We start from the raw sequence: 26,497 nt of genomic DNA on the forward strand, positions 1-26,497 counted from the left end.
TTCACTCGGTTTGCCCAATCTACCACTAAAATAGTTGTGTGGTAATTAAAAAAAAATAAAAATACAGTTAAAACATTTCATAATACCCTATAATGTATCCATTGAACTAGTGAAGTGATTATCAAGGACAGCAAGGAAAGCATACAGTATCATGGAATTGTCTCAGAATACCAAGGTTCCATTGCAATAATAAATATACATTGATATTCATTTACACCAGGATTTTAAGATGTGGTGGCCATACTTTCTCAATTTTAACTAAATATGTTTATATTTTATTTTTACTAGAGAGGAAATCTGATGTGGTATATACAAACCAAATTAAACTGTTTATACATTTCCAATAAGGAAATGAAGCTTGATATTTATATATCAGATTTGTGAACTATATATTTCGGTTTTTCCTGGACTAAATATGGAAATAATTTAAAAAAAAAAAATCTACACTTTTTTATTTATACATTTTTGCCTTCACATAGGCTGTACCAACCAACTTCTTTAGTTTAACTTAAAAGGCTACCTAATTTCTATAAAAAATAGTCATATTTAAACAAGTCAACGAAAGCAGAATATAAGTGTGTGTAGGAGTAGAAAGGTTGCTTTTATTTGTCACTGACTTGTTTGTAGGACTGGACTGTACCTAACTGAGTTTAATGAACATTACTAAAGTTCTGGTATACAACCTGAACCCAAATAAAGTCAATGGGAGCCAAATGATAACAACAGTAATGGCAATTTTTGAGGCTAATTATCAATTATTTATCAAAAAATGGCATGGGGGCTGGGGGATGGGGGCTGGGGACTGTCATGAAGAGCATGTACTAAAGCAAATTTGCAACATTAAAAAAGCAAAATTAATTTAAATATTATGCCTGGGGAATTCCCAGAAGCTACCTGCCTGTGATGTAGGGAACCCCACAAATAAAGGGAAAAAATGCATAAGCCCCTCCCCTTCCCCAAATCTATACTGAACCCTTTTCAAGAATTCAGCCTGGTTTGCCAAGAAAAGAAGATATAAGTTTGTGCCCCTTTCTGAACCATACAAGGCCAAATACCCTCAACATGGGGGATACCTTGTCAGGGGGTTACTCCATGGTAAAGACCTCTGTCCACATGTTGATAAGGACAAGGGCCTCTTCCCCAAAATCTGGCTTGGTGGTTGTGAGGGTCTGTGGACTGGCGACTCTGGAAGCCCCCTTTAACATAAAGAGGTTTCCCAGATACCGTTCCCCTCATGTGAATGAGTAAGGCGTATATATAGTACTCCTAAAGATATAAACAATAAATAAGCACATTGACACACTTTAAAATAAAAATGCAAATTTGTCATCAGTCATACTGTCCAGTGATGAAGATCTGGGTCAATCATCATGAACAATGCCTGGAACCTCTGACCCTCAAAACGAACTGCTACCATCACTTACTCTCACCAAAAGACATCTCCTGAGACCCTGCCTCCAAAAAAGTTACCAAAGGGGCGGGTTCTCGTAGGTGACATCATTGACCAAATATGGGCAAGGTCAGTGATGTCATAGCAATCCCTGTTTTGAGGGTGTGTGGCCTGGTATAGTTTCCCCAACTGACAGCTAAATAGGCTGGGTGGGGATTAGTCATGGCTGTTAAAATGCTGGCAGTGACAGGCTTTCCAACAACCAGCTTGAGGGGAAGTTATCATATTTAGTAGTAATACTGCTGCTAAAATATTTGACATCCCACTTCCACAAGAGTTATACTTAACTTAACATCATATTAGTTTAGCGGTTTGTCAAACCTTTGAACAAGCAAAATTCAGACCAAACCAGAAGCTCATTCCTTTTTTTATGTTACTGTTTACTTTTACTAAAACATTAGAATAAGAACATATGATTCTCCATCCTATTTCAAATTCTAATGTACTTCAACCACTTAAGCCCCAGAGGATTTGGCTGCTCAAAGGCCAGGGCCTATTTTGCGATTCAGCACTGCGTGACTTTAACAGACAATTGCGCGGTCGTGCGATGCTGTACCCAAATGAAATTGACGTCCTTTTTTCCCACAGACAGAGCTTTCTTTTGGTGGTATTTGATGACCTGTGCGATTTTTACTTTTTGCGCTATAAACAAAAAAAGAGCGACAATTTTGAAAAAATAACAATATTTTTCACATTTTTTTATATGAAATTCTCAAAAAAAATGTAAAAATCAAAATGTTTTAACATTTTAGGCCAATTTGTTTTCTGCTATATATTTTTGGTAAAAAAAATCGCAATAAGCGGATTTTGATTGGTTTGCGCAAAAGTTATTGCGTTTACTAACTACGGGAAAGATTTATGTCATTTTTTATTGTTTTTTTTTTTATTTGTTTTTTAACTTGTAATGGCGGCGAACTGCGACATTGCGGCAGACAGATTGGACCCCTGACTGACATTTTTGACACTTTTGCATGTACAAGTGACATTACTACAATAATCAGTGCTATAAATATGCACTGTTACTGTAAAAATGCTACTGGCAGGGAAGGGGTTAACTTTATTAGTGATCAAGGGGTTAAGTGTGTCCCTAGGGGCGTGATTCTAACTGTCAAGGGGCATGGCTTGTGATGTAACCACAGAGACATACGTTCCTACATAGCAGGATCGTATAGTCTCTGCAGTTACACCAGGGAGAATGACAGGCGGCTGTGTTTACATTAGCCGCCTGCATTTCTCCCTCTCCAGCAGGAGATTGCGAGTGACATCGGAGCCGCCGGTCACTCGCGCGGCGATGTCAGGGAACGAGCGGGGGCGGGAGCGTGCCTTCGGCAGTGCGCGCTTGCCCCCTATAGGCTTGTTGGCGAGTGACGTACCGGTACATCACTTTGCCCAGGAGGGGATGACCGCCGCAGTATATGTACTTGCGGCGGTCGGCAAGTGGTTAAGATTGTTTGTTTCTGGTCCTATGTAAATTATTTTTGAGATTCCTAATAAAATTATTTTTTGAAAAAAATAAATAATGTATTCCCTGCATGCAAGGCAGACATACGTTTCACACATGCTTTATTTAACATATACATGCTAATAAAATAGAATAATACTAAACAATTTTACTTACAGACAGAATTCTTATGATTACTTTCTTTGCTCGGCAACATCTTCACTCCTCTAGATTTCAATTCAATTGCCTTTTTAACTGTAAATATGTCAAAAGAAACACATTACCTTTTTTAGTTCCAATGTAATCAAGCACTCAAACAAATATATACAGTATATGTCAGAAAGAGGTACAAAAGATAAATGGGGGCAATTTTACTCTCAGGAACAGATATAAGTATCACAATTCTGACAAACATCTATTCACAGATCTTCATTTTAAAGCAAGTCTCTACTTACGTTAAAGCTCTATCACTTCTATACAACATTGGTTACTTCAGGTTTAATCTAGGGGCCATTTATAAAATTCATGAAAGTGTAACAAATAATAAAATGTAACATTTATTGCTAGGAGAAAAAACATAACTTTTGGTTGGGTTTATTTGCAAGGGTACATCTTTTATTTGGGAATGAGTAGGAGGTACTATGTACCCCTTACTTATTTACATGAGGGGAACTGGTATCTGATAAGCCCTCTGCCTTCAGTCATCCACAACCACTGGGCCATGGTTGTGAGGGAGAGGCCATGTCCTCATCACCAGGGTATGAGGGACTCTGCCAAGAGGTCCCCTGGGGCAATGCCCCCCCCCCCCATGTTCAGGGTATGTGGCCTGGAATAGGTCAGCCTGTTAACTGTCATGGTTGAATGTTTTAAAGGTATTTTTCTAGATTCAAATGGGTTGTTACAGTCACCAGGTGAAAGGAAACAATGAAACTATTGCACACATATTACAAACATGACAGGAATTATTCGTTGCATGACTGTTGATCTATTTATTTTATTTTGTTGAATTTTTTTTTTTATAAATTGGTTGAACTGGATGGACCTGTGCCTTTTTTCAACCAGACTAACTATGTAACTATGTAAATGATTTAGTTCAGTGCTAAGTTCACATTTAATCCTTTATTATTGTGTCATAAATAAAAATAATATATAAATATATTACCTAATATAATATAAAAATGATATCACTTCCAAATAAATGATAATAAATGTGTACATAAATCCCCCAAAAAACTCAACAGTGTCCCAAAATCAGTTGAAACTGATACAAAGTGATACAGTGTCCAAAAAAAGAAACAAATGTAGCAAATATTCTTTCTTTACTCTTGCTGTATGTGATAGGGACCAACTATCCTCCCTTAAACTCCAAAACATACACTACGCAATGTCCTCAACCCACATGGACTGCACTCCCCAAAAAATATTGATACACTTTCACAAATATGACAATTGCACTTATGAGAGATCCCAGGAAACCACCTCTTCAATTACTGGGTTGTCTTCTGATGTTTACATGTAATCTCTCGGCCAGTGAGCATACAAAGGAAGAAGCCTTACATAGTGTCATACCGTAGGATTAAGAACATTTTAATAGCACCAGGCCATTATACTTCCCTTTAAATTGAACAAGGCATTCAAGATATCCCCAACAAACCACGGCAGTGAGTAGCGAGTGCTTTTGTTTCACACAGTCAGCCACACTGAGAAAAGACACTGGAGTTGATTTACTAAAACTAGAGAATGCAGATGTGCATAGTAGGCAATCAGCTTCTAACTTCAGCATGTTCAATTAAGCTTTGACAAAAACCTAGAAGATTATTGATTTATATGTAGAGCTGCACCAGATTTTGTACTCTCCAGTTCTAATAAATCAACCTCACTGCCTGATGCACAGCTGAATGCAACTGATCAAGACACAAAGCCCGACTCTGGCCTAACATTGGGTCTGGCTACTTCTTTCAAAGGGTAACCTCTGTTGAGTTTTTATGGGGGATTTCTGTACACATTTATTATTGCTATAAGTTTTATTATTGCTATATATATATATATATATATATATATATATATATATATATACTTTGTGACACATTTATAAGGGTATAAATTAGCAGTTAGCATTGTAATGTACTAGATCATTTGTTTTGATTTATATTTTAATGTCTTATCATTCAAACAAAAGTAACACATATTACTTGTAATGTATATAGCATGTGTGTAATATCAGTTTCTATTTTTTTTTGCCTTTTGCTGGGCAAATGTAACATTCCCTAATATTCAAAACCAATAAAGAAAATAGCCACAAGTACATTCTACCATAAGAGTTAAAGAACAGACAGTAATAGATAAATCAGTCTACCACTATAGGCTAAGAACATTTAGGCAGCAGGGGAAAATAATTTAACCACTTAAGGACCGGACAACCGAATCACCCAAGCGCTCACGCAGATGGGGATGACAGGCGTGCCGCTCTCCTCCGGTATGGAACTCCAAACATATGCACATTAAAGAGAAAAGGAGGCGCAAACACCTAGTGCATTAACCCTGGACACCTTAAAAAGTTTATTAAAATACCAAAGACATACTCACAGATAGTGATGAGCCGAACACCCCCCTGTTTTGTTCACACCAGAACATCTCAAATAGGGGAAATGTTCTAACGAACATACGAACTCAAAAAATCACAAGTCTTCATTTTAAAGGCTTAAATGTAAATGACTATTAATCACATGCTGGCCAAGGATTTAAACCCACAGCCTCTCACTTGCTAGCCTGTTATTCTAACAGCTATGCCACTGAGCCAGCTGAGCAACCTAAGACTCTCTCTCCAAAAAAGGAGCAAGTAGGCGGGGCACAACGAGGGACTATAGACACCTGCTCAACCGGCGCAAAAATACAAGTACCTTAAAATCTATTATATAAAAGATATATGAATGCTTAATACAAACAATATATCTAACAAAGCTGCTGCTATAAATATAATGACATACAATAGAGGTGCATATATAATAATATCACAAACAAGATATACTACAACGCACTAGCAGCGCTAAAAACATAAAGAAGTATAAATGCAGTCCACTGGGATAAAGTCCATGTGCTCATATGATCATGCAATGTGCCCAGGATATTCTCTCCTGACAATCCAAGGTTGTGAGTATGTTGGTGAATACACCAGACCCTCCACCGCACCAGTGTGCTCTCCCAAATCAGAAACACTCACCAGAAATCTGGTCAACAAGCGCCTGTAACATCAGCCTATCACAGGCTTAGAAACGAACTCCTCAGGAATTAACCAGGAGCGCCGGCACTTGAACCGTCTCAATCGGATCAATTTTCTCTTGCCATCAGTTTAGACATTAATAGCTGTGTGTTGAGCTATTTTGAGGGGCCATCAAATCTGTTGTTCTACAAGCTGTACACTCACTATTTTACATTGTAGCAAAGTGTCATTTACCTAATCTGACGAGTGCTGCCATAGTCCCAACTGGTATAGTTTAGGAGGGGGGGGGCGCTCACTCGCCCCCACCCCCATCCTGGCATGCCAGGCTGTGTGCTCGGATAAGGGTCTGGTATGGATTTTAGGGGGAGCCCCATGCCATTATTAAAATTTTAGCTTTTTCAGCAATACTGACATAAACTGATATAAACTGAAATGACTATATATATATTTGATCTCAATAAACTAAAAAGCAAAAATCTCTCTCCCTGCTAGCAATGTATTATCAATGATAAAATTCCACTAATAAATCACCCGCTGGCCAAGGGACTCAATCTCATAACCATAACAATTGCAAGTCTGGTATTCTACCAGCTACGCCATCGTCAAGTACAGTTAGGCTGAAAACACTTTCCCTGCCTAGCTAGCTAACTAACTAACTAACTAACTCCTATCTCACCCTACACACAGTGGATGATATAAAAGTTAGGGAGATTGTATTCAGCTTAAGCAGGCTTGGTGGCGTAGGTGGTAGAATACCAGGCTTGCAATGATAAGAGCTGTGAGCTCAATTCCCCCTGTCAGCCAGTGCTTTATTTATTGGTCAGAGAGTCCATGATAATGCGGGAACTCGAAGCTCATACCCACTCACAGACATGAAGAGCAAAAACCGCATATAAAGAATCCACCACATGTGGAATTGAACATGTCCCTATATGTGGCCCTCTGACGCGTTTCGGGAGTCATGCTCCCTTCCTCAGAGCTCTAAGAAAAGGGAGCATGACTCCAGAAACTTGTCAGCGGGCCAAATACATGGACATGTTCATTTCCACATGTGGTGGATAGGGAGGATCGAACGGTTCGGGTCGATCATTGGTTCAACCCGAACATTGACTGTTCGAAATTCAGCCGAATTCCAAACTTTTTGCGGTAAAAGTTCAGAATTCGGCACCAGAACCGCCCAAAATGCAATGGGACAGGAACTGGGCTTTAAAAGCCTGTGATTGGACCAGAAACATGAGTAAAAGCCAATTGAGGGGGCAGGAGTCTGCTAGGAATGTGATTGGAGTGACTAGGGGGTCCAGAGGCCAATCAGCAGTGAATACGCCCCCCCAGTATATAACATAGCCCCGCCAAATCTCTAGCACTGTAATAGAGAGGCTGTGGAAGAGAGTGGAAGCAGTTCTGTTACTCCTGCTGCTCCAGTGTCATTTAGCAATTATTAGTGTGAGGAAAGGGATATGCAGTGTAGTAAGGTTACTATACCACTATAGTTAGATTCAATAATCTAGTTTCTGTAGGGAAAGTGTTAAGTGTCAGGGTGATTGTAGTGTAGTTTAGGGTGAACTGACTGACTACTATGCCAGGGTGACAGAACTCATCCATGGCAGGGTGACCTCCATAAGAAAAAGATAATTTTTCTTAGAATTATTAGTAGAGCAGGGATGGGGCTCCGCTCCTTTCACACCTGGGCGTTTTTGTTTCAGGCGTTTATTGGGCTTTTTTGTCGATGTCTTTGGAGGCAGGCATGACATCTGAAATTCTGTGTAGGGGTATACACACACACACACATATATGTATATATACACATACACACATAAAGCTGTGAAAGGAGCGGAACCCTATTCCTGCGCTACTGAAATTATTTGAGGGGATGGTGTTACCCTCCTTTCACACCTATATGTGTGTATGTGTATATATATATATATATATATATATATATATATGTGTGTGTGTGTGTGTATATATACCCCTATACAGAAGTTCACATGTCATGCCTGCCTCCAAAGACGCCCAAAAAATGCCTGAAACAACACACCTGGGAGTTTTTGTTTCAGGCGTTTATTGGGCATTTTTTGGGCGTCTTTGGAGGCAGGCATGACATCTGAACTTCTGTATAGGGGTATATATACACACACACACACACACACACACACACACACATATATATATATACATACACACATATAGGCGTGAAAGGAGGGTAACACCATCCCTGAAAATAATTTCAGTAGCGCAGGGATAGGGTTCCGCTCCTTTTACACCTATATGTGTGTGTGTGTATATATACCCCTATACAGAAGTTCAGATATCATGCCTGCCTCCAAAGACGCCCAAAAAATGCCCAATAAACGCCTGAAACAACACACCTGGGCGTTTTTGTTTCAGGCGTTTAATTATTGGGCATTTTTTGGGCATCTTTGGAGGCAGGCATGACATCTGAACTTCTGTATAGGGGTATATATACACACACACACATATATATATATATATATATATATATATATATATATATATATATATATATATATATATATATATACATATACAGATATATATATATATACAATATATATATATATATATATATATATATATATATATATATATATATATATATACACATATACACACATATAGGTGTGAAAGGAGGGTAACACCATCCCTGCAAATAATTTCAGTAGCGCAGGGATAGGGTTCCGCTGCTTTCACAGCTATATGTGTGTATATATATATATATATATGTGTGTGTGTGTATATATACCCCTATACAGAAGTTCAGATGTCATGCCTGCCTCCAAAGATGCCCAAAAAATGCCCAATAAACGCCTGAAACAAAAACGCCCAGGTGTGACAGGAGCGGAACCCCATCCCTGCGCTAATAACAATTATAAGAAAAATTATCTTTTTTTTCTGGTTCTGGACATGCTACAGAGCTGAAACTTCACATGTACACTTTTTAGACCCCCCAGACACTAAATCAAAAGAAATCTCTTTTTTCAATAATTTTTTCAATAATTGGCTCTCTATCAAAAACGACAATTTTTAAGAACTTTTTTGTGTGTGCTTAATAGTCCCTGGGGCATGACCCAGAACCCTAAGCACTTTTTAGGGGCATTTATTGGGTTTAAGGGCTTCAAAATGGTGTTTTTTGATTACCGAAGTTCGGGTCCAATTGATTTCAATGGGGTTCTGGAATCTGGACCCGAACGGGAAGTTTGGGTGTTCTGGCCGAACCAAACTTTTCAAAAATTCGATCATCCCTACTGGTGGATTCTTTCTATGTGATTTTTACTCTTCATCTGTGAGTATGTCTTTGGCATTTTAATAAACTTTTTAAGGTGTCCACGGGTAATGCACTAGGTGTTTCATGCACTTAAGGACTCTTTCATGCACTTAAGGACTGGGCCTATTTCTGTCACTTGTTGTTTACAAGGTCAAATCTTTTTTTTGTTAGAAAATTACTTAGAACCCCCAAATGTTATATATTTTGTTTTAGCAGTGACCCTAGAGAAGAAAATGGAGATCATTGCAATATTTTTTATCACACCATATTTGCACAGCGGTCTTACAAACACAATTCTTTTGGAAAAAAAACACTTTTTTTAATTTAAAAATAACAAAAACTGTAAAGTTAGTCCAATTTTTTTCTATAATGTGAAAGATAATGTTACGTTGAGTAAATAGATACCCAACATGTCATGCTTCAAAATTGCGGACGCTCGTGAAATGGCGACAAACATTGGTGTTTAAGAATCTCCATAGGCAATATTTTAAAAAATTCTACAGGTTACCAGTTTAGAGTTACAGAGGGGGTCTAAGGCTATAATTATTGCTCTCACTCTAACGATTGCAGCGATACCTCGCATGTGTGGTTTGAACACTGTTTACATATGTGGGCACAACTTGTGTGTGCGTTCACTTCTGCGCGCGAGCTAACAGGGACGGGCACTTTAATTTTTTTTCCTTTATATTTTATCTTTTATTTTTACACTGTCTCTTTAAAAAAAAAAGATCACTTCTATTCCTATTATAAGGAATGTCAACATCCCTTGTGATAGAAATAAGCATGACAGGACCCCTTTAATGTGACATCTGGGGTCAAAAAAACCTCAGGTCTCACATCTACACTAAAAAGCAAAAAAAAAAAGCCATTTTTTTGCATGACGAAAAAAGTGGGCCCTTTAAGGCCCTTGGGAGGAAGCAACGTGTATCGGGTCCTCCAAGGCCATAGAGTCGTGTGGGGACCATCTTGCCCTCACTCAACTTCCTGCCTGAGAGGAGAGTTGACCGGATCATTTCCCCCGCTATCGACTGCTCCGGTAAGCAGGGAAAACAACCAGGATGGGGCGGGAGAGGAGGGTACTTCTCTCTCCACCCATAAAGGTGATCTCGCAGCAAATCTGCCACTGAAACAACCTTTATGTTAAAGCAGACCGCTGACTGTTTAAAAAAATACTAGGGTTAAGGCAGCTATCTGCTGCCATAACCCCGGTATTTAAAGTCAAAGTACCGACGTATACATACAGCGGGTGATCCGGAAGTTGATAAGGGAGACCTTATTTTTGTGTGAATAGCCAAATATATGGATGTTTGGCCAAGCCTACCTCCAGATGCAGTGTGAAGTAAAATATTTGGCAGCAGTATTACTACCACTGCTAAATGTGACGGCTTTCTGCTTAGGGCACCTGGTTGTTACAGAGCCAGCACCCACTGGCATTCTAACAACCAATGATGCAACCCCTTCAGGGATATTCAGTTGTCAGCCAGGGATTCCTGGCTTACAGGTGAATCTAAACAAAAGACAGAGTAAAAAAAAAAAAAGTGTGCCCCCCCCCCGGTTCAATTCCAGATCCAGTGGTTGTGCGAGTCTACAGACGGGGAGCTTATCGTAATCTGGAGGCTCCCTTTATCTTTTAGGCTTCCCCCCAGAACCTGTCTCCATGTGAATGGGTACATTCATATTCTCCAAAAAAAAGTCAGCAGTAAATAAACACACACATAGACAATCTTTCTTAAAAAAAAAGACCCACAATGTAAATTAACGATAAATCACCTTGTCCAGTGTTGCAGATCAACCATGAGGCCCGCCTAATGCCAGCTGACATGTCTGGACCTTCCCACCAAATGATGACTCCCATCCTCATGGGCACAATGTTAGAAAAGGGGTGGGGTCTCCCAAGTGACATAATTTACCCTATATTGATCTGTTCATATTTAGTCAAAGGCATCAAGGGCATTCCAGTGACATCATTGACCAACTATGGCCATGTGAAAACAATATATAATCAATGTCATCACCCAGGAGACTTTGCTATTATTGTGGGGTAGCATATTAATACATCATTCAGTGGGAGTAAAGCGATGGGTTCAGATAAGTCAGTGAGCAGCTGTTTTTTTTTTGGCAGGTTGGCAGGTGATGGGCATTGTGATTGACTTTGATCTGCATTGCTGGATGATATTGTTAAAGGTGGATTTACATTGTGGGACTTTTTTTTTTAAATGAAAGTAAACTGTGGATGTTTGTTTACTATTGGCTTTTTTTGTAAATGAGTATGGGTACCATGTACCCCTCACTTATCAATGCAGAGGGGCCCCCTATTTTTAAAATAGGCTCCCAAATTCCAATAAACTCCTTGCCGGCAGGCTGCCACAACCACTAGGTTCAGCTTGCGGAGAAGAGATCTGTGTCCTCATCAACATAGGGAAGGGATATTTTACCTCCCTGACCAGTAACCCCCATGTTAAGGGTATTTGGCCTGGTATGGTTCAAGAGGGGGGCACACAATCATTCTCCTTCTTTATTGTCCATTCAGGCAGCTGGAGGTTCACTTGGCTGAACGTCCATTTTTTTGGCTATTCCCACAAAAATCTCTCTAGACTGTGTTCACAATACTGAGGTCTCCCTAATATCATTTCCCCAAAAACTCTTATGAATGAATGTTTTAAGGCTATTTTTCTTTTAGAATCGAATGTTAGGAATTGTTACATTCACACAGAAAAAGGCAACATATAGAAACTGACATTACACACATTACAAATATTACAGGAATTATTTGTTAAGTTTGTGTGAATGATGAGACACAAAGCATGTGTTTTAAAAATAGACCCCTTAATTGTAAGCTACAAAACTAACAGTATATTTCAATCAGTATATTAAACATTTGTGAATATTCACTAATTTCAAGTGTACATGTTTAAATTTGTTTCTCCAAGCCAACAGACATTACTTGAGGAAATTGTCAGCACTTAAAGATTTGACCTTGCTGTCATCATACAAACTATTTTGATAGTGGATTGAAAATGAAAAGTATAATATTAGAAAACGAGACAAACAGCTGATTAGGGAACTAGTTCAGCACCTCTGACTGCTGCAAACATGCCGTTTATTTTTGGCCCTAGATCTGAGAATAGGAATTCTTGAACAAAAGGCATTTATAATAGAGAAAATTAGAACTAGTGGCACCAGAATGTTTAATAGTATTAAATTGTAAATGTTGCAATGAACTTTGACTACAACAGTCTATAATTTGGCTTTTTCAAAAAACCAAATAGTAATATTAGAAAATGATCAAGAGCAGTGAGCAGCACATGCACTGGCTTCAAGAAAGAATGTTAAGGCTAATCCCAAATGGAAACAATACATTAGAATCATGTAATGAGTACCCTGGGGGATGTTCTTTGTCTGGAGTTTTATCTTTAAAGTACATAACTTTCAGAATATAACTTTGGTGCATTTTATTGTATTTTAACACAGAAGCTGGCAGCTAAATTAAGAAATAATAGGGAAATAATTGTATTTTTCTGTTGTATTAGAAAAAACTGTTTACAACAATGGATTCAATAACAATGAGTTCAGTTGTGTGAATCAACACCATATCCCCAATAGAACAGGAAAAAACATCAGGAAGAAAAAAAAACGTGATTTTTAAAGTGGTGAAACCTTCTCGCAGAATAAATTCATCAAAATAATTATAAAAAAAAATACATGTTTATTACAAATCTATTAAAATAATTAACTGGGTTAAAAACAAACACAATATTCTGTGAACCATACTCAATGTTGAACCCTCAAATGAGAGACCTAAGCCTGTCAACACATCGTGTCACATTTGCTCAAGAAGAGAAGAAGAAGGAGAGGGGCCTTGTCCCAATGTGTTTTGCTCTATGAGCTTAGTCAGGGGCTTTTAGGGGTACAGTTGAGTATGGTTACTGGGAAAAAGGAGCTATACAATAAATAATATTTAACTTGAAGTTTATATTGAAGTAGAAATTAAAAAGACAATATTTGTCTCCCAATGAAGTCCGAAGCATAATGGTGTTGAAAGGAAAACAGTGCGGAAGCAGATACCTCCGGGAAACCTCCAAGGGGCCCCCCAAAAGTGTTATAAACTTCAAGATAAATATTGTTTATTGTATGGCACATTTTGGATTTTATATTATCATGTGTATCCTTATTCTCCAGTAACCATATTCAACTGTATCCAAAAAAGCCCCTAAGGAAGCTCATAGAGTAAAAAAAAGGGTCAGGACGAGGCACCTCTTCTCTTTCTTCTCTTCTCAATCAAATGTGACATGATGTTCAAGTGTTGACAAGGGAGGGCCTCTCATTTGGGGTTTCAACAATATGCACAATATTGGTAATGTTTTTAGGGGATTTTTAGACGAGTAAATTATTTTAATAGATTTGTAATAAATATGTATTTTTTAAGTATATATGTATTTCGGTGAATTTAAGGGGAAGGTTTTATTGCCTTAAAAATACATTTTTTTTCCTTAATGTTGTTTACAACAATGTATTTGTTATTTGACATAATGCAAAAAACTAGTATGCAATAATTACTTGTAGCAATCTAACAAGCTTTTATCAAGTTAGAGAGAGCAGAGTAATGAAAAACTATTTATGACTGAATGTCATTGGTTACTTCACACAATACTCTTAACTATCATAAAGGATAAGTTCACACAACAACACAACAAAATTTGGAGATTGGATAGATAATGTTGGCATGAATCATCCAATTCTCTTCCAACATTTTTAAATTCTCAGTTTATTTCAAAGTAGTTTGATGAATGTATCCAAAAGAATAGTACTGTACTATATGCCATTAACAAGACAGTGGTGTGGGTAGAGACAAAAAACGTAATTTTTCTTTCTTCCAAGTAGTAATTCAACTCACCAATATTTCCCTAATATGCCCCTAGATGATGTCAGTTATGACAAAACATGTTGGGAGGAGCTTAACCACATGGCACTGGCGTTGCATGCTACTGGAGGTCAGCCATGTTTTTGGCTTGAAACAAACCTACACCACATCTTTGCCATTTTTATGTCTGTTGTATTGGAGGTAATTTGAGTATCCTGTGTGCAGGCTTTTTTTTGGTTTAAATAAATACTTTTATAAAGATATCTGCGCAATGATTGCTCTATTATCTCCTCATATATGTACCTTGGAGTCTATGCTCATATGGATTGTCTGATCGGATCTAAACGCTCAAACGATTGATATATGCTGTTTTCTAATCGGATTCAAATGTCCAAGTAATTGACACGTGCTATATCTGACTGCTGTATATCCTGTGTCCTCTGGTAAGAGGCTGCATGTTTTAGCTCTCCTGGTGGTGGACATTGTGCCAGCAGCTCAAGATTCATTCATTGGACTCATATTTATAATTATTTTATGTTTTTTGTCTTAGCGCAATTTTCCAAATTTTTATCCCTAATATCTGTTTTAGGTAGAAACAACCTCTAAAGGAAACATCAAAAAAGTGGTATGTTCCCTTTCTGTTTGGTATGAAAATGATTTTGTGTAGTGGTGACTAGGGATGATCGAAGTTTTGAAAAGTTCAGTTCGGCCAGAACACCCGAACTTCCCGAAAGTTCGGGTCCGGATTCCAGAACCCCATTGAAATCAATGGGACCCGAACTTCTGTAATCAAAAAACACCATTTTGAAGCCCTAAAACCCAATAAATGCCCCTAAAAAGTGCCTAGGGTTCTGCGTCATGCCCCAGGGACTATTAATCACACAAAAAAAAGTTCTTAAAAATTGTCATTTTTGATAGAGAGCCAATTATTATATTAAAAAATATTTCGAAAAATAAAATGAGATTTCTTTGGATTTAGTGTCTGGGGGGTCTAAAAGTGCACCTGTGAAGTTTCAGCTCTGTAGCATGTCCAGAACCAGAAAAAAAAGATAATTTTTCTTAGAATTTCAATAGCGCAGGGATGGGGCTACACTCCTTTCACACTTGGGCGTTTTTGTTTCAGGGGTTTATTGGGCATTTTTTGGGCGTCTTTGGAGGCAGGCATGACATCTGAACTTCTGTATAGGGGTATATATATATATATATATATATATATATATATATAAAATCAAAAAACACCATTTTGAAGCCCTAAAACCCAATAAATTCGCCTAAAAAGTGCTTAGGGTTCTGGGTCATGCCCCAGGGACTATTAATCACACAAAAAAAGTTCTTAAAAATTGTCCTTTTTGATAGAGAGCCAATTATTGAAAAAAATATTGAAAAAAGAAAAAAGAGATTTCTTTGGATTTAGTGTCTGGGTGGTCTAAAAAGTATACCTGTGAAGTTTCAGCTCTGTAGCATGTCCAGAACCAGAAAAAAAGATCATTTTTCTTAGAATTTTTATTAGCGCAGGGATGGGGTTCTGCACCTTTCACACCTGGGCGTTTTTGTTTCAGGCGTTTATTTGGCATTTTTTGGGTGACTTTGGAGGCAGGTATGACATCTGAACTTCTGTATAGGGGTATATGCACACACACACACACACACACACATATATATATCACACATTCTCACATATAGGTGTGAAAGAACCTTTTGCCACATTTCAGGCTTCAGACATAAAGATATAAAACTGTAATTTTTGGTGAAGAATCAACAACAAGTGGGACACAATCATGAAGTGGAACGAAATGTATTGGATATTTCAAACTTTTTTAACAAATAAAAAACTGAAAAATTGGGCGTGCAAAATTATTCGGCCCCTTTACTTTCAGTGCAGCAAACTTTCTCCAGAAGTTCAGTGAGGATCTCTGAATGATCCAATGTTGACCCAAATGACTAATGATGATAAATAGAATCCACCTGTGTGTAATCAAGTCTCTGTATAAATGCACCTGCACTGTGATAGTCTCAGAGGTCCGTTTAAAGCACAGAGAGCATCATGAAGTACAAGGAACACACCAAACAGGTCCAAGATACTGTTGTGGAAAAGTTTAAAGCCGGATTTGGATACAAAAAGATTTCCCAAGCTTTAAACATCCCAAGGAGCACTGTGCAGGCGATAATATTGAAATGGAAGGAGTATCAGACCACTGCAAATGTACGAAATCTACGTCCCTCTAAACTTTCAGCTCATACAAGGAGAAGACTGATCAGAGATGCAGCCAAGAGGCCCATGATCACTCTGGATGAACTGCAGAGATCTACAGCTGAGGTGGGAGACTCTGTCCATAGGACAACAATCAGTTGTATACTGCACAAATCTGGCCTTTATAGAAGAGTGGCAAGAAGAAAGCCATTTCTTAAAAATATCCATAAAAAGTGTTGTTTAAAGTTTGCCACAAGCCACCTGGGAGACACACCAAACATGTGGAATAAGGTGCTCTGGTCAGATGAAACCAAAATCGAACTTTTTGGCAACAATGCAAAACGTTATGTTTGGTGTAAAAGCAACACAGCTCATCACCCTGAACACACCATCCCCACTGTCAAACATGGTGGTGGCCGTATCATGGTTTGGGCTTGCTTTTCTTCAGCAGGGACAGGGAAGATGATTAAAATTGATGGGAAGATGGATGGAGCCAAATACAGGACCATTCTGGAAGAAAACCTGATGGAGTCTGCAAAAGACCTGAGACTGGGACGGAGATTTGTCTTCCAACAAGACAATGATCCAAAACATAAAGCAAAATCTAAAATGGAATGGTTCACAAATAAACATATCCAGGTGTTAAAATGGCCAAGTCAAAGTCCAGACCTGAATCCAATCGAGAATCTGTGGAAAGAACTGAAAACTGCTGTTCACAAACGCTCTCCGTCCAACCTCACTGAGCTCGAGCTGTTTTGAAAGGAGGAATGGGCAAAAATTTCAGTCTCTCGATGTGCAAAACTGATAGAGACATACCCCAAGCGACTTACAGCTGTAATCGCAGCAAAAGGCGGCGCTACAAAGTATTAACTTAAGGGGGCTGAATAATTTTGCACGCCCAATTTTTCAGTTCTTTATTTATTAAAAAAGTTTAAAATATCCAATAAATTTCTTTCCACTTCACGATTGTGTCCAGCTTGTTGTTGATTCTTCACAAAAAATTACAGTTTTATATCTTTATGTTTGAAGCCTGGAATGTGGCAAAAGGTCGCAAAGTTCAAGGGGGCCGAATACTTTCGCAAGGCACTGTATATATATATATATATATATATATATATATATATATATACATACACACATATTTATATATATATATATATATATATATATATATATATATATATATATATATATATATATACATACACAAGACGCCCAAAAAATGCCCAATAAACGCCTGAAACAAAAACGCCCAGGTGTGAAAGGAGCGGAACCCCATCCCTGCTCTACTAATAATTCTAAGAAAAATGATCTTTTTCTTCTGGCGGTCACCCTGACATGGATGAATTCTGTCACCCTGGCATAGCAGTCAGAGTCAGTTCACCCTACACTACACTACAGTCACCCTGACACTTAACAATTTCCCTGCAGAAACTAGATTATTGAATCTAACTATAGTGGTATATAGTACCCTAACTACACTGCATATCCCTTTCCTCACACTAATAATTGCTAAATGACACTGGAGCAGCAGGAGTAAAAGAACTGCTTCCACTCTCTTCCACAGCCTCTCTATTACAGTGCTAGAGATTTGGCGGGGCTATGTTATATACTGGGGGGTGTATTCACTACTGATTGGCCTCTGGACCCCCTAGTCACTTCAATCACATTCCTAGCAGACTCCTGCCCCCTCAATTGGCTTTTACTCACGTTTCTGGTCCAATCACGGGCTTTTAAAGCCCAGTTCCTGTCCCATTGCATTTTGGGCGGTTCTGGTGCCGAATTCCGAACTTTTACCGCAAAAAGTTTGGGATTCGGCCGAATTTCTAACAGTCAATGTTCGGGTCGAAACCAATGGTCGACCCGAACCGTTCGATCATCCCTAGTGGTGACTATATTTAAGTGAAATATATTGATTTCTTTTACAGTCAGTATAAATAAATGTGATATTAGCTTATCTTGATTCCAAAAATGACTTTATTTAAAGCCACCTTGTTGCTACTGTAAAAACTGAAAGCCAAAGTACCCTGTGAAAGAAGAGGCTTCATAATGATTGGTAGTTTATTAAAACGTTGTTCTTTTGAAAAACTCAAAAAGGGCAGCACTGGTAGCTGACATGTCTGATTAGGTTGTATAGCATGTCTCCTGCTGGGGACTGTGGTTCCTCCTGAAAACCTTACATCACTACAAGACACAATGGCAACATAGACACACTATCTGACACACCAGGAATAAATGAATAGCAACAGTGCCTGGAACTCAAACTAAGTTTCAATACACGGTTTACCAAGCTGTTAAGTATAACATCCCCTTTAGCTTTCCTTTTTTTCAGAGGCAAAGAATTTGCTTAGAAAAAATTATGAAAATTTGTGTATTTTTAGGAGAAAAGTAAAAATAATCTGTGCTGTTCTATACCTTGAAACTGGGCATTGAAGCCTTTCCTCCTGTGGTTACTGTCTGAAGTAAAATGAAGACGAAGCCAGTTTTTATTACTTATGACTGGAGAGGGCAGGTTCATCCCAGTTAACCTAAAAATAGAAAACATAATTTTTAATTTAAGCAACACAATAGATTACATATGTTAACTTATAAAACCAGATGTTGTAAAAATAAAGCATAATTGAAATATTTTGCACCTTTTTACCTCTTTATATTTCTGTACCCATGAACAACATGATTTGTGATTTTTTTATTTTTTTATTTTTGCTTATAAATGAAATGAATGCCTTTTTATCTCTAAATGTTGTTTTCTTCCTTCCAACTACAGTGCTCGATGCTGAGTAACAGTGACTCCCATTAAAACAAATTTCTTCCCACAGATCTGAATTTTAGAAGAAGAGAGGTGTGTGTCAGTCAAGGTCTGCTACTGCCTGTTGATTACGGAGAGCCTTAAGAATAACTGTCCTGGCCCTGTTGGATTGCACAAGGACATTTAGATAACATGCACAAATGCTGTAGAAGGAAAGTGACTATGACTATGCAACTGAAGGGATTTGTATGTTTTGTCTATCTATTTCAAAAACCTAAATTAGGCTTTATATAAAAAATATATATATTACCTTTTTGGGGGAAAACATGGTCTATGATCCCTTCAGTGATTCTCACGTAAACAAAAGCCTAATCATTTGTGATCTCTGTTCAAGTGGAGACCAGCCTTTAGGGTCCATTCACACTAGCGCGACTTGTCAGGCGACTTGGTCGCCTGACAAGTCGCGGTCGGTTGGTCGCCATTGAATAGTACAGGACCCGTTCTAATAGGAGCGACACAAGTCGCTCCGACTTAGAAAAAGGGTCCTGTACTACTTTGGGGCGACCTGGAGGTGACTTGCATTGACTTCAATTATATGAAGTCCCTGCAAGTCGCGCCGAGATCGCGGTGCATGCTGTGCACCGCGACTTCACAGGTCGCCCCAGTAAGTCGTGTCGCGCCAGTCTGAATGGGCACTTAGCCTTTCTAGTATTATTTATTTATTCATATCAGAGAGTGTTAACATAGCTTTGCGAATAGGTGCAATGTGCAGATTAATGTTTCTCAGCATGATAAAAAAGGACTCACCACTCCAATCTATTGTTAACTAATGCCATTCAAACTCCTGGTGCAGGAACCAGGCTGAGGGTAAAAGAAAAGGCTGCCACACACTGTATGGATTACCTATATTTATTGTAGAAACTTTCCATAGACATGGCAATGGCATTCCTTTCCTAGGACCACCCCTCTTACGTCTTTAACCCTATCAGAGTTAATCATAAAGATCTGGGAAAAGTTTCTACAAAAAATATATTTCACTTCCTCAGTATGTTGTCCAAAATCAAGGGAACATCAATTTATCTTCCCTGTTTGTAAGTTAGCAGCACACACGGGCGCTTAATGTGAGCTGTGAGTCAATGCTGTGTCTGGAAGCTCTGAAACAAATGAGTGTGTTTTTTGATCCTGTGATCACATCTATGGAATTGTGATCACATTCAAGCTGTCAGGTTTGTTTCAAATGTTACAGCTTTCAGAGAACAGTCAACCCGAAAACAGTAGTATTTTTGTGTTTAATACTGTAATGGTAAGATTCAGTTACAGTACAGTTTATAAAAAAAACAAAAGATGTGCAGCATAAAAACATATAAGGCCAAAAACTTACATAATCAGCCACTGCTCCTACCATGAGGGCGCGAGGGCAATGACATCAGCATGTAGGCCCCTCTCGATGCATTTCATGCTTGTGCACATTCTCAAGGGATCTGCCTATCACAAAATCAGCGATAGGCATATTCCTTAAGAACATTCATGAGCATGATAGTTCGAGAAGAGGAGCCTACGTGCTGATGTTATTACCACCACGCCCTCATAGTAGGAGCAGTGGCTGATTATGTAAGTCTTTGGCTGCAACTTCTGTACCTGATTTTAAGTTTAATAAACTACTACACTATATGAGCATAATTTGGGCTCCCATGGGTGAGCTTTTTTTGCACAATGCCTGACTTTATTTGAGACCATCATTCAACCAGCATACCAGGGTGGGATGTCTCTTTTCTTCAGAGTAATGATCTAAGGAACATTACCATTTGCCATCTGGTGAGTGTATAGATTGGTGGAGGTGTACGTGTGACAAATATTTCTCAAACACTTTGGGTGTTGTTTATTTCATACTGGATTTTTTCCACTTTCTGGTGAGTGGTTAGACATATCATGCACATTGTTGGAATTGTTTTGGTTCACACTCTAGATATGTTGAATTCAAGTCACGGATTTATATGTCGGGACTTTATTTACTGATTGTTACCTATTAATCACAGGAAGCGCTGCACAACTTTTGTTGTCTTATGATTACTTAATAGCTGTATGTTCACCTTTTGTGTGTCAGCTGCTTAACCAATACACATCATTCACTTTTTGCTTTTTGGTCTACAATATATTTTATCTCTGTCCATTTGCCAACTTATAATAAAAAACATAGAGGGAAATATATTAAAACAGAGTACCAAATAAAAGCCTTCACATACTAAAAAATGTACCCCCTGTTGAAGGCATGTGGCCTAGTATGGTTCATGAGGGGCAAAGGGGCAAATGCTTGTCCTCCCTCCTTCTTGTTCTGCCAGGATGTATGCTGGGATAAGGGTCTGATATGGATATTAAAGTGTGAGGAGGATTGCTTTTTTTGTTTGATGCATTTCGATTTACTGGTCTGGATATGGGAAAACAGTAATTTCCATATGAGTAGATCTTGATCACTTTTGAATTCACAGGCTGCTGCTGTATGAGAAGGTATTTTACCCCCCCCCTCCCTTTTTCCCCTCTCTGAGTCTGGGTCTTTGCTTCATGTATGATATTTTTGCTTTCAGATAGATATCTGTGATTCTCTCCTGATGAAGCAAAATAGTGTCTTTGCGAAATGTGTCGAGATTCATCTAGCACAGATTGATCAATATATTTGATGTGTAAAACAGAATAAAAAAGTATGTGTATGCAATGGGTATATTTTATTGTCAATGATCATCTTTGTCTTTTGAGATAATATGTATGTATTTTTTTACAGTTTTTATACAATAAACTAATGTAATTTTACAATTGCTGTGTGTCTCTCAAAAGTCCCGTGGGCCCCTGTTTCTTGTTTTTGATATGGATATTAGTGTGAATCTCATGCTTTGTTTTGAATTTTGAGTGGGGCATCCCCCTAAAATCCATTTCACACCCAAAGGGTATACAGTTGAAAGACCTAACACCATTTTTATGTATTTTTTTGGTTGGTTCCCTCTTAAAATAAACACCAGATCTGAAGAGCCTGGTAAGAATTATGGAGAACCCTCATTAAACTATCCCCCAACATCTTTATTTACATAAAAAAACCAGTATTTTTAGTATATATATATATATATATATATATATATATATATAAATAATTTTTTTTAAGTATACTTTATGTTATCTCAACCTTTGTACCTTTATTAACTGGCCCTTGTTTCAACCTTGTTTAGCAGGCAGCCCAAAGCCTATTTATGTGTCTAACCCGTGTCTAGTTTTAAAACATCTTTTAGTAGTACTAAACTGGGCTAAGTGGACATTGGTTCACGGTCTGTGACTGTCAGTATTGACACGTAACTTTGGGCCTTTTTTTTTTCTCTTCTAAATGTGCTAAATAGTGTCTTATCAATTTTTATATATACAGATATAGTATGTTTTTTCATCAATCTTTTTATTTTTAATAATTACTTTTTAGGAAGAGGCTTAGTGTATTTCCCCTTATCATTAGTAGAGCAGAAGTACAGCTTCCAGAAACTTCAAAATTGTAAATGACCCTGATAAACCATGGTATTTTATTAAATGCAATAAGCCTATCATAAATTGCTGCAGCCCCATTAGTTGTAGCTTTTCTTCACCCAATGGGCGAGGTGAGGGTTTATTAACAGTGGACCCGCCCCTGCCGCTGCCATTCATGCTATCCAGCCTCTAGATGGGGCCGGATGTGACGGTGCGGGATGCCGGAAGTGACAGCGTAGGCCCATGGAATGCATACTCGCCCGTACTTCCGGGCCATGAGTACAGGGTGCATTCTAACTCCGGTAGAGGTTTCCTGCCATATCGACAAAGGAGGCTCCACAATCACTCACTATCCAAAAACCTATTGATGACTAATGGCAGCTGGAGTGAAACCCCCCTCCCCCGCACCTAGGAGGTATCACATTGTACGGGGAGTGCAGATATGGTACAAGTAGGTAATGGTGGGTACATTGGAACCAACTGCCCTAATGAGAGCTATTATTTGCCTTTTGCTAACTAATATGTTATATTGCACTTTGAATCATTATGTTGCATACACGTTGCAGAGCTATATGTTGGAACATGCTATATTTCCCTGTGAAACATCATGTATGCAGATTGCTGAGAAGGTTCAGTTGTAGATGGTGATCTTTGCACTGCAATTGGACCCTTAAATAATTCACACCATCAATGATCTGAAAGGGGTGGGACTGATAAAAGGAAGGCGGCCCAATTTGCAGGTATATATATTGTGAGGGATTAGCTCGGTAGCGGGTGTGGATGACCCCTTTGGGGGGGTTCGTTACACAGGGAGATAGCCGAGGAGTGGTTGCAAACAACAGTTTATGGTTTATTCTTCCAATTTTCTTCAAACAAGTGCATGCATCAAAAACATCAAAAATCTAAATAAAACACAAAATAAATCCTGGCCGCTGTGGGCGTCTACCTTCTCACACACAGGAACCTACCTAAATAGTCTTCCCAACCTACTGCTGGGCAGACACTGCTGGTCCTACAGCAGACAGAAAATGTCCATTGGTTTTTTTCTTTACACAGAAAAAGTTCAACACCTCACCTTTAGAAGTCTCTCATCTGACTGCTCTCCCCAGCTCACACAGCCCCAGGAGGCAGCAATCACTAGTCATCCTCTTGATAACTTATAGAGGCATTAATTGCCTCATTCTGAATAGCTGAAGGTTTTTCAACTTCCGTACACCTTCCCGCCTACCTCTGCAGCCGACACCCTATAGTAATTGGTGAATTGTCTAAACCAAGCAGAAATGTATCTCCCGTCTGTGACAACACCCATAGATTTACCTGACTTCCTGTCACAATATTTAGTGGGTCATTTGCCTCTTTGGCTCTGAGGAAGAGGGTTTGCCCTAGAAATGCAACAGCCTAGCCATTAAGGATGCCATTTGGTCTTCCTTCAGCATTGGATTAGTCCATGTCCTGGAGGCTACCCATCTATGCAGTATTTTGACATGAGCTTTTTACTACATTTGTTTGTGAGTATGATGTATGTTACCTTTTATTCTTCAATAAATGTTTTATTAGTATTGCACTAGCTTTGTGCGCCCTTGTCTTATTTTTGTCTCTTCTAGTACTTGTGGATACCCATGGTCCTGAGAGGGCAGCAAGATCCCACGTGCCATCAATAAAGTCTAGGATGCATTCCTTTTCCCTAAACATAGCACCTGAGTGCAGGAGAGTTACGTTGTGGTATGTATCTCCGTGGTGCAGTGCTTTTTCTACCCTGATTCCTTTTAATTGTGGGCTTTTTCCTTCCCTTCCATCGTTTCCAGGAAGTGATAAAAGGGAGGGACAAAGTCCACAGAATAGCAGGCAATACCCATAGGTGAGCACAGCCAAACCACACATTGAAAGGAATGAAAGTAGAAAAAGCACTGCAGCACGGAGATGCAATCCCAATTTGTGTATTGTTCACAGGGGAGGCACCTCTGCATACTGTGTGACCATCTTGATCTGGAAGGGATTTAAGCTTATGTGGTGGCTGATGGATTGGATCATCCCTGGAGCCATTTTTGGAGTAGTATTGCTGTGTTTGAGCATCTGTAATAGGGTGGTCAGTCGCATCTGGTAAGAGACTGTGTATGCTTCTGTTGGAGGTGGTGGTCTTTTATAGGATTCCTATTCCCATTCATTCTATCAATGTGGAAAAGGGAAAAGGACTCTATATGAACTTTATTGTTACTTTTTAGGAAAAGAGCTGTACTTTTTTCTTTAATGTATTTTAGATTTGTGACCAGCAAATTGTATTAGCAGCATTTGTGTGTGACTAAGTGGGTCTGAGCGAAGTTTTTCAATATTTTTTCAATCATAATAAGTTGGTAGTATTAGGCTTATAATTTGCTTGTCATTATAAAAGAGAATTTACTTTATATAGAATCGAACTTTACAGAGGCTGAGTATCTATTTTTTATTTATTTATTTTTTTTGTTATTATTATACAGCATTTATATAGTAGCACCAACTGTTGGTGCAGCACTTTACAAAATAAAGGCAACAGTAGTTACATTACAATTTCAAATTGCTTATAATCTTAAAGAGATTGTAAAGGGAGAAGGTTTTTTTCTATGCATTAAGATATAAAAAAAAAAAACTTCTGTGTGCAGCAGCCCCCCTCAGACCCCCTAAAACTTACCTAAGCCTGTCTTTATCCAGCTATGTTGCAGGAGTTTCTCAGCTGCCTGAGACTCTCCTCCTCGTTGGATGAGACAACAGAGCTGTGCAAATTTGCCCCCACTGCTGTCAATAAAAGTCAGTCAGCCAATCAGGAGAAAGAGGGGATGGGGCTGGAACGCAGCTCTCTGTCTGAATTGACACAGGGAGCTGTGATTTGGCTCAGGTACCCCCACTGCAAGCTGCTTGCTGTGAGGGCACTTAACAGAAGGGAGGAGCCAAGAGCACATAATAAGAGGATCCGGGCCAATCTGTGCAAAATAAAAAAAATGAGCCTTTACAATCACTTTAAGGGGAGTTTCAAGTGATACAAAAGATAACTGTGAGGGATGAGCTGAAAAAAATAGGAATCAATTTTTTAGGTTGAGGAGGGATAGGCTTCCCTGCAGAGATGAGTTTTCAGGGTTCATCCAAAGGCAGACAAGGAGATAGTGATGCGTTAGGGGACTGAGAGGGTGAGCTGAAGAGTAGAAAGATAGATTTGCTGCCCTTGGCATAGGGATGGTTTTAGAAGCCTTAGGACGTGATCACTTGACCTAGGGAGAAAGAGTAAATAATGAATAGATAGGGTCTGGGGACAGAGTCTTGGGGGGCCCCTATAAAGTAGGAAGAGGAGGGGAGTAGTTCGAGTTGTAGGTGACACTGAAGGTGTGCTGAGATAGATATAAGGTGAACAAGGAAAGAGCAGAGTCTGGGGGGCCAAGTGAACAGAGTTTTTTAAAGAGTAGTGGGTGGTGCACTGTATCAAAGGCTGCAGAAAAGTCTAAGAGTATGAGTATGGAGTAACCATCAATGACTTTATCAGTTAGCAAGTCATTAGTAGGGATGATCGAACGGTTCGGGTCCACCATCGGTTCGGCCCGAACATTGGGTGTTCGAGGTTCGGCCGAATTTAGAACTTTTTGCCCAAAAAGTTCGGAATTCGGCAACCAGAACCGCCCAAAATGCAATGCTTCAGGAAATGGGCTTTAAAAGCCCGTGATTGGACCAGAACCATTAGCAAAAGCCAATTGAGGGGGCAGGAGAATGCTAGGAATGTGATTGGAGTGACTAGGGGGTCCCTAGACCAATCATTAGTGAATACGCCCCCCAGTATATAAG

General features: G+C 38.8%; 1 protein-coding gene across 1 annotated transcript in view; it reads right to left on the bottom strand.

The window, feature by feature from the left end:
- Positions 1-26,497, bottom strand: part of CSMD1 (CUB and Sushi multiple domains 1) — a 2,644,830-nt gene that overhangs the window by 1,162,437 nt on the left and 1,455,896 nt on the right. Inside the window, exons 6-7 of the mRNA XM_082250071.1 lie at positions 18,862-18,974; positions 3,069-3,146 (exon numbers count right to left, since the gene is read on the bottom strand). Of these exons, the coding sequence (XP_082106197.1) occupies positions 3,069-3,146; positions 18,862-18,974 (191 nt within the window). The remainder of the gene's footprint in view (positions 1-3,068; positions 3,147-18,861; positions 18,975-26,497) is intronic.

This window comes from Pelophylax lessonae, assembly GCF_965119305.1.
Source record: "Pelophylax lessonae genome assembly, chromosome: 3".
NCBI classification, from domain to species: Eukaryota; Metazoa; Chordata; class Amphibia; order Anura; family Ranidae; genus Pelophylax; species Pelophylax lessonae.